Source organism: Notechis scutatus, chromosome 12, assembly GCF_049901735.1.
Source record: "Notechis scutatus isolate UNSWTSFEM ecotype Mainland chromosome 12, rNotScu1.2, whole genome shotgun sequence".
NCBI classification, from domain to species: domain Eukaryota; kingdom Metazoa; phylum Chordata; class Lepidosauria; order Squamata; family Elapidae; genus Notechis; species Notechis scutatus.
This window is the reverse complement of record NC_142020.1, coordinates 16150007-16159091: the sequence shown is the minus strand read 5'-3', so window position 1 is coordinate 16159091 and position 9085 is coordinate 16150007. Positions and strand designations below refer to the sequence as shown.

Below are 9085 nucleotides of genomic sequence, written 5' to 3'. Positions count from 1 at the left end.
GGTCGGTAGGCACGATTTTGATGGCATGACCGAACCCTTGTAGAAGGAAAACAAAAGGCATAGAAGATTCTCTGCCTTCTCTTCCTGATCCACTTTTAAAGCAGAGGCCAGGCTAGAGAGATTGATTGCCGAGGACTAGAAACTTCAGTTTTAACAGAGCCCTAAAATGCCACCTGTGAGCCTTATGTTTTGTATCCTCGTTTCACCCTCCTCTCCGTCTGTTTCTAGCTTTGGAGGTTTCCCCAAATGATGCTAAACTTCAAAGCAGCTTCCTCCAGAGCGAGAATCAAAGATTTCTGCTTTACCCTTACAAGTGGGGCAGGGTGGGGTATGTGCCTTTAAGGCTCTCACAACCACCCTGTGAGGTGGACTAACTGGTGCACAGCACCACTCATTAAATGCGCAGGCCAAATGCCATCGCAGATCAGGCTCCAGCTTTGACAAAGCCTCCGATAAGAAAACTTGAGCCTTCCCCCCTGCAGACGCCCCCTTCGAGCTAACCTACCCCCCACCCCAGGGCTGTTGTGAGGGTTGCAGAGCTGAGAACAAGTCTGTCCTTCCCTACCAAACCTGGTTACCATTGGACTAAAAGCAAGTAGACTTAACGACCGTTTTGCAGAATAAACGATAGCAAGACCACATGCAATAAAGATCAGACGCCATTGGAACAAGAGGGGCATGGCCCACTTACCTGGGCAGGTGCTACCCTCTTCCCACCCACCCCCGCGTCCTGGTGGTGGGCTAAGCCCTCGGGACCGGCGGCTCCATCCCCTCGCCCTCCAATCCAAGGGAGGGGCCTGGAAGGGCAGCAACCCCCCCTGTGTCTGCCCGCCCTGCGTGGTCCCTGCCCTGCCAGAGTGGCTGCCAGACACCTGCCGGCTCCATGCATATTTGATGGCCGCTATTCTTCCCTGCAGTGGCTGGACGGAGAGAGTGGAGGAGGGAACGTCCTTCAGAGGGAGCCATTTGCAGAGGGGCAGGGCTGGGGGTCACCTCAATACCCAGGAGCAGGGGCCACTTTGCTTTCTGCACCCCCAACCCCCCCTCGGGGCAAATTTGGACCTGACCTCACAACACCACTGAGCGTTAAACGCAGGTAATGCCCTCGTGGGGGATTTGAACTGCCCCCCCCACTTATTTCCTTCGGTGGGTTTTAATGGTCTTTTAAAATCCTTTTTGACTCCTTCACACAAACTTCAGCAGAAAGCTTTTTTTGGGGGGGGGAGGGGGCGGAGTGAAAGCTGGAAATCAAACGAATTGGTGCCACTTTAAACACCCGGAAAGCAAAGGTTGGCCTTTAGCTTCTCACCACCCAAAAGCTGGAAGCGGAAGATTTGAGGCCCTCCAAAACCTTTGTGGGGCCACATTGTGGACTGACTGGGGTAAGAACCCCCCTGCCTGGAAAAGGCAGAGCAAGCTGTGGGGAAAGCAGGTGCCCTGCAAACAGGCCGGGTTCTAGCCCACTACGCAGCGGCCTCAGAAGCGTGGGAAAGCCAGCAATTCGGACCGGCTCCTCTTCCTTGGAAATCCAAGTTTTTCCAGGCAGAGAAGACATGGAGCCACGTGCCCCATCTATTTTAAAGAGAGACCTTTGGATGTTCTCACCAACAGGAGAATCCGGACTGAGGGGGGTAGGAGGGCACCCCACTCACCTTCCTCCACCCCCTTGGTCCCCCAATTTTTCTCCTCCATCGTGAACAACTGAGGTGTTGCTGGCATGTGACCAACGGGGAAAGGAGTAAGGCAGAGGCCAGGGATCCTGGTTCTTCAGCATCTGGAGAGCCAGCAGCTTCCCATTCCTGACCCAAACTACCAAAATTTCGGGTAAAGGACTAAAAAAACCAGACAGCAAAGCTGTCCAAACAAGCGGCCGAGCTCAGCAGAACCGGCTCCGGTGCGATGACCAGAGCGAAGGGCCATTTAATGAACCAAGAGCCCCAAACCATCACAAGGAACTCTCAGCCTGATGTTTGTGAAGATTATTGGTGCACCCATCATCCCCAGCTGGAGGGACCAGCGGCCAACAGCCCTGTGGCTCACCACTTCAGGCGGTGTGGAGAGCAATCTAAGGAAGAGCTCCATGAACAGTTGAGAAGTTCCCGAGAGACGTGGGGGACCATCCTTTATTTTAGCAGGAGGAGGGAGAAGGACTGGGGGGGCTTTGGGGTCAGGAGGGAGAGGACCGTGGGCGGCTCCTTCCTTTGGGGACCCTCCTGTCCGCAGAGGAGAGGGGGGAAAGGCAGGCTCCTCACTCCGGTTCCCACTCCCAAGGTCTCCAATCTGAGGCCGCTGATGGGAGGTCGCCAGGCTGCTACGATCGTCCAGTCTCCAATCACCTCCTATCGGGGGACCCTCCACGACAGGCTCCCCCGAGGTCGCCCTCTAAGCAGGGCCCCCGCCCTGGTCCTTCTGTGTCCCGGAAAGGCTCCTCCCTCTCTGCCTGGGATTGGGGGGAAGGGTCCCCCCTGCCCCGACTCCCTTGGCCAGGTGGGGCAGCGGAGTTCTGACACACTTTGCCGTTAAGCTGCACGGAGGGGGAGCCAGGTACGGGCGGCTACTTCTTCACCACCTGGATGACGTCTTCGTGCTCCACCATGTGGCTGAGCCCGACGCGCTGAGGGCTGTACTTGGTGCTGGTTCCCTGGAAAGGCAGAGAGACGAGAGAGTGAAGGGTGAGGTCTTCGAACAAGTTGATCTCCAATAAGGCAGCGCTTCTCAATCGCGGCCACTTTGAGAGGAATGGGCTCCCAGAATCCCCCAGCCCACCGCAAGACCCAGAAACACTGCTGCCAGGTTTAGCTCTAGAGGGGCAGGGATTAGAGTGGACCCCCCCCCTTCCCCAAAGGGCACAAGGTGGCGGCAGATGTTGGCTGCTCATATTCTCCTCCAAGATGCTACTGGGACTGAGCCAGAGGTGCTTTTTCTAAAAGGCAGCTGGACTTTCTTTGTTCTTCCTTGAAGACCACTTCTCATCCAAGAAGCTTCTTCAGTTCTGACTGACTGGTGAGGAATGGAAGCTGCCACCTGACGCTTGGCAAGCAGGCTGTAACAGCCTCTCTTTGCCTGTATGTCAAGACCCTCTCAAGAGGTCTGCTCTTGCTGCCCTCGTTCCTTTGATCTGGGCCTTTATGCAAGGAAGACCTTGCTGCTGGACCCGAACCCAGCGTCCATCCTGAGCCTCCAACCAGGCAGGAGGATTGTCCCAGAGGGCCAGCAAAACAGCCGGTCCAGCAGCCGGTCCTAGCTGAACAATGGTGGGGAAACACAGCCTCGTTCCTGCCGTCCTTCTCGCAAACGTCATGCAGGCTGCTCTACAGCAGAGTAGGGAGGGGAGGAGATGGCGGCTTCTGAATGTTACTCCTGGGGAAAAGAGGTTCCCTGCCAATAGAAAGGGGGCACCGGAGGGAAAGTTTCCCCTTGGTGTGTCGGGTTTCCATCTGCAGGGAGCTCACTAGTGCGGGGGTCTCCAACCAGAGCAACTTTAAGGCTTGTGGACTTCAACTCCCAGAGTTCCTCAGCCAGCTTTGCTCTGAGACCCCTGCACCACCCACTGTTCCTTTACATGCCCAAAGGCCAGGCTTGAGCCTGTAATTCTGGCCATGGCTCTGCTGCTACGCCCCCTCCTCCTTTGGGGCAAACACTTACCCACACAAGGGCATACTTGAACTGGTCAGCTAACGTCCGGTGAATCCGATGGCACTGAAAAGGGGGAAAGGTCAGGTAGGCCAGAAGGGGGCCTCGTGTATCCTCGATCGAAGCATCCCCCCCCCCACACACACCAAGGATCCAGGCATCACAACAGCTGAGTTCCCACAACCCCGTCCGATGGGGCTGTCTCCCCCTTGTGGGACCCCCTTCAGACGAGCGGATTTCAATTCCCAGCACATCCGGCCACAAGGCCCTTGCTCTGCGTTGCTGGCTGTCCAGATCCCTCTCTCTGGAGAGAGTTTGGATCGGGAGAAACTTCGCAGAACAAGGGGAAGTGAGCTTAAGGTGGGGCGAGGCTCCTAACCCTCCAAGCACAGGATCCCGGGACCTTGAAGGACTTACCACATGCTGGACGGAGGCCCCTTTTCGCAGGATGATCGCATCTGAAAAATCAGGTCTCTCTGCAAGGAACAAGCATTTTTCCGTGAGCGAAGGAGAGGAAAAGGAGATGCTTGGCTTCTAAGTCACTACTAATACTGGCCTTCCCAACCTCCCCTTCCTCCTCAGGCACGACCCAGCTTCCTCGGCCGTTCCCTGGATTTCACTCACGGCCTCTTTTCTTCGTGTAGATGCAGGTGAGGGCCAGGTATTCCCACAGCGTTTCCAGGAGGCAGTCCAAGTTCAGCTTCATGCCACAGCTGGGAAGACACAAACGTCAATGGACACAGGGGTAACTCACGTTTTGTGCGGGGCTTGGGGTGGCGGTGGTGGGAGTTTCCCTTACCTAATCACCACGCTGTGAGGCCTCCGGGCCAGGCGGTCCACTTCTTCCATGGAGATCTGGTCAATTTTGTTATAAACCTAAATTTATGGGGGGGGGGGAGATACACATCACACCCTGATGTTGACTCCACTCCCATCTCTCACACGCAATTTCCAAAGTGCTCTTTATTTATTAGAGTTATTGGCTGCCCATCTTGCCAGAGGGTAACACAATTATAAGCCTTCGCACCCCAGGCAGAGAAATGTTCTGGGACAACAGATTTTATTTGGGAGGAAAAATAATCAGCCGACAGATTTTTCATTGAAGGGAGTGCTGGGAGCTTGATTGCTTCAGATCAGAACAATATATTTTAAGTCCCCAAAGGTAGCTATCTGGACGCCTGCCAAACTGGAACAGGAAGCACAAAGAATGCCTCCACTTAATTAGAACCGTGCACCAATTACTCCGCCCCGGTTCGTTTCAGAAGGATGTTTCTCCAAGCTACTCACGTAGAGGCAGGGCATGTACACTCGGTTGCCAACAATCACATCGATGAATTCATCTGCGCTACAGTCTTCCCTGAATAGCACCTCGGCGTTGAAGATTTCTTAGGATGGGAGAGGTAAGGGCGCATTGTATTTCGTGGGACTCACGCTGCTCGCGGCCACAGGAACAGAGCCCAGCTGGGATTCGAATGCCAGGCAAGCTTTTGCCTACCTCTGTGTCAACCCATCTACCCATCCCTTAAAATCTTGGGTCCTTGGGGAGAAGAAAGGGTCACGCCCCCAGGAGAAAGGACCCGGAGAAAGGATACTGTATTCATGCAGGATGAGCTGCACCAGCTTCTCCGAGCACTGGGTCAAGGTCACGGTGGAGTTGAAGGAGATGCCACCTCCCTTCTTGGGCTGGAAGGAGGACAGAGGTGCTGTTAGGACGATGCCGGAATGTCCCTCAGTGTCACAGGTACCACAGGTGAACGGATATATGGTCTCATGATTCCCCTGGCCTGAATTCAGGACAAAAGAGGGGCCTAACCCAGGTTGCCCCACCAAAGGATCTAAGCTTGTGGGAAGGCAAATAAAAGCCTGGAGTGACATCCGGTTCCAGGCTTCTCCAACCTGACTCTCTGCGGTTGTCTGGAACTACCATACGGGAATATTTGTGGGGCTGATGGAGGTTGGGATCCGGCCATCTGGACAGCCTAAGCTTCCCCTTTCCCCCTTGAACGGGAGACGCCAGCAGGCAAAGGCAGCTCCCTCCCACAGTACAAACCAGGGTTTTGAGGCTTTCTGCGTCTCACCTTGAAGTAGATGTTGGGTTTATTCTTGTTCAGCCTGATGCCCACCGTTTCTAATTCCTTTTCCAAGAGAGCTCTGCAGGAGGAATCATAACACACACTCAAACTCTTGCCCAAATGTATGTTTGCAGAGTATGCCCTGCGCCCTGATGACAAGCAGTAACCCTTACATTTTGCACAGGTACAGAGAAGACGCGAAGGCTGCCTTCTTAGGGGGCTGGCAAAGGAGAAATCCCCAAGGACTGAGCCTCTTCCCACACCATTCTGCCCCTCAGAAGCCCCTCCCACCTGCTGACCTCTGGACTTCGCCCTTGGTGGCGTCCAGCATCATGATGACAACATCCGAGGTCCGGGCCACTGCAATCACTTGGCGTCCTCGGCCCTTCCCTAACAACACAACATTTTTTTACTCTTACAGAGAAGCCGACAAAGAACCAGGGCATAAAAGAGAGAGATCGTGCCCATTTTTTGACCTGGTCAACCCCGACAGAACCCCCTCTCTCTGAAAGTTGACATAAACATTGCTTTCTCCTACAACAGCTCAAGGGCAGCTCTCCCCCTCCCCCATCTGACACTTCTCAACAATGGGACTTCCTTATTTTTTTATTTCGTTTATTCGAATCCCGCCTTTATTATTTTGGCAAACATCTCAAGGTGGTGAACATATCCAATACACCTTCCTCCTCTTATTTTCCCCACAACAAAACCACGAGGCATTTAGCAATTAAAAAACAAAAGGAATTCCAACCTTGAGCAGCTCCTTCAATGATCCCAGGAAGATCCAGAAGCTGGATATTGGCTCCTTTGTACTGCACATAAATGAAGAAAAATCAGGGAGGCAGGGAGGGCTGGGAAAGCAACCCACCACACTGATGATCGAGCAATCATCTCGTATGAATCTGAGTGCCAATTTAACAAGCAATTGAACTAGTCTGTGAGCTTCCCATTCATAGAAGCAGCAGTATTGGCTCTGAGTGAATTGCTACCCCAGCGAGAGGGAACCTATTAAAAGTGCATTTACCTCTATGACTCCAGGAATACAGGTCAGTGTGGTGAATTCATAAGAAGCTGCTTCACTAGCTGTGGAAGTCATTAAACTCAGAAACGTGGACTGAAAGAGAAGGCAGAGATTTAGAAAGCAGCAGAACTTATTTTCAAAGCCATGCCCAAGGAGTTCTTGTTCTCTGCTTGGCACTGACCTTACCCACAGAAGGGAAACCGATCAGCGCCACCCGGGCGTCTCCCGACTTCATCACATCGAAGCCTTCCCCTTTGCCTGCAGCCGATTTGGAAGGCTCTAGAAGCTGAGCTCTGTACTTGGCGAGCTTGGCCTTCAGCAGACCAAGATGGTACTCGGTAGCTGGGGGGGAAATTGGAGAAAGAACAAGCAGGTGACAAAGGAGCCAAATTGACAACTCAGGACAATCTGTTTCATCTGAGTCACCGCAAATTCCTTGGGCAGCAGCTACAATAAATCTAAAGCAATATTAATCATAATGCAGTAGTAACAACACGTTTTTCTTTGTTTTTCTTGCTACGCTCTATAAATATAATCCCAGGTGGCCCTTTTCTGCCTCTCTTCCTGTTTTCTGCACACACCACTCGCTTCTCCTTGCATGTTTCTGCACATGCAACATGCGAGCTGTGCCGGCCATTTGCTTTCACACTTGTGGACCGTCAGGACAGGGATGGCGGCTGTCCATTGCTTCTGGAGGCTGGCAGGAAGAGGAGGAGGAGGAGGAGGAGGCAATTGGCCCAAAGGGAATCCTGGTGGCTTCAATGGCTTTGCTATGATCTGGGCTGCAGGATGCAGCCAGTTGTTGTTATTCAATCAATTTGCCGCCTATCTCAGCATCATACTCTAGGCGGCTCACAACCATACAAGAAACGAAGAAATAAAATGGAAGTTTAAACAACGCAAAAGTAAAATAACAAAACGATAAAACAAACGAAAAAGAAAACAGTTCATTTAGGCGGCCGTTTATTGTATTTAGGAAATGTATAAAAGCGTAAACAGGCACATGCGATACACGTACACATGTATGTCACAGACAGACAGACACACACACATGTATGCTTGTATATATATGTGTGTGTGTGTGTGTGTGCATGTATACACACATATATATATACATAAACACACATATGTAGGTGCACACATGTATATATACATATACACATATATATGCATACACACACACGCACACGAACGAGTCAGATTTTGAAAAAAAATTAAATGTTATTTTGTATTAAATGACCCCCCCCTCGAATTAAAGTAACAGGCAAATAAATAACCGGCGGCCTTTTTCCCCTCCAAGGGGCATCTTTAAAGAGGCTGGAGGTTCGGGCAACCCGCCCCTCTTTCCAGCCCGCGGAAGCCCCGCTCAGGCAGCCCTCCAACAGGTGAAGCGCCCCTCCCCGGCCCGCCCGAGGCTCCGGAGCGCTTCCCCGGCGGGGCTCCTGCCCGACGGGCTGCCCCCCCTCGCGCCTCACCTTTGTTCTTCTGGGTCCGGGCGATCTCCTTCTCGATCTCCGCGATCTTCTCCAGGATCCCCATCGTGGCGAGTCTGGCGGACAGGGATTAGGGACGGGCTGCCCCGGAAGTAGTTCCGGGGCAGATCCGGCACGCCAAGCCTTCCGCCCGGCAACCGGGACCAGCGATGTTTCATTCCGTCCCTGTCGGGGAAAGCTGGACTAGCGGGGAGGCCGCCCCAAGCCAAGGCAAAGACAATTGTACTAATTTTACACAATTGTGTTTTGCTTTGTTTTGGTTGTGTCCAGCCTTGGCAACTTTAACACTGGTGGACTTCAATTCCCAGAATTCCCCATCCAACAGCATGGCTGGCTGGAGAATTCTGGGAGTTGAAGAGCACTGATCTTAAAAGTTGCCAAGGTCGGACATCCCTAATATAGTAAACTGTCAGCAGGCACAAATTTAATATATTATTTAATACATATATTAAAAATATTGTTCAGCCCCTATATTAAAACATCATTTATTACATCCATACACAGCTCAGAATCACCTAAGTTGAGCCATGTACGCAATTCAATAGAATTTTTTTTTTCATCCTATCCCCATTCAGATAACAGATAATCAGAGTTGGAAGGGACCTTATAGGTAATCTAGTCCAACCCCCACCCAGGCGGGAGACCCTACACCATTTCTGACAAATGGCAGTCCAATCTCTTCTTGAAGATCTCAAATGATGGCATCCCCAAGGGTTAAGGGTCACTTCTGTCCTCTTTTCATTTTTGACGTACTGGCTTCTGAATATCTGCTTTTTTCTGGGCATCTACAATCCCAAGGAAAAATGAAGAAGCTTCTTTAGCTGATGGGGTCTTCAGCTAAAGAGTTGCTCCCAGCTATTGGCTAA

At 52.1% G+C, this 9085-nt stretch overlaps 1 protein-coding gene across 1 annotated transcript; it reads right to left on the bottom strand.

The window, feature by feature from the left end:
* Positions 1–2107: 2107 nt before the first annotated feature.
* Positions 2108–8345, bottom strand: DRG2 (developmentally regulated GTP binding protein 2). Its single transcript, XM_026688277.2, has 13 exons — positions 8202–8345; positions 6908–7068; positions 6730–6819; positions 6457–6517; positions 6005–6095; positions 5712–5784; positions 5226–5316; positions 4921–5018; positions 4433–4509; positions 4258–4346; positions 4051–4109; positions 3646–3699; positions 2108–2641 (listed from the first exon to the last, which is right to left on the bottom strand). The coding sequence occupies exons 1-13, from the start codon at positions 8263–8265 to the stop codon at positions 2555–2557; spliced, it is 1095 nt and encodes a 364-aa protein (XP_026544062.1). The 5' UTR covers positions 8266–8345; the 3' UTR covers positions 2108–2554.
* Between the last annotated feature and the right edge of the window lie 740 nt (positions 8346–9085).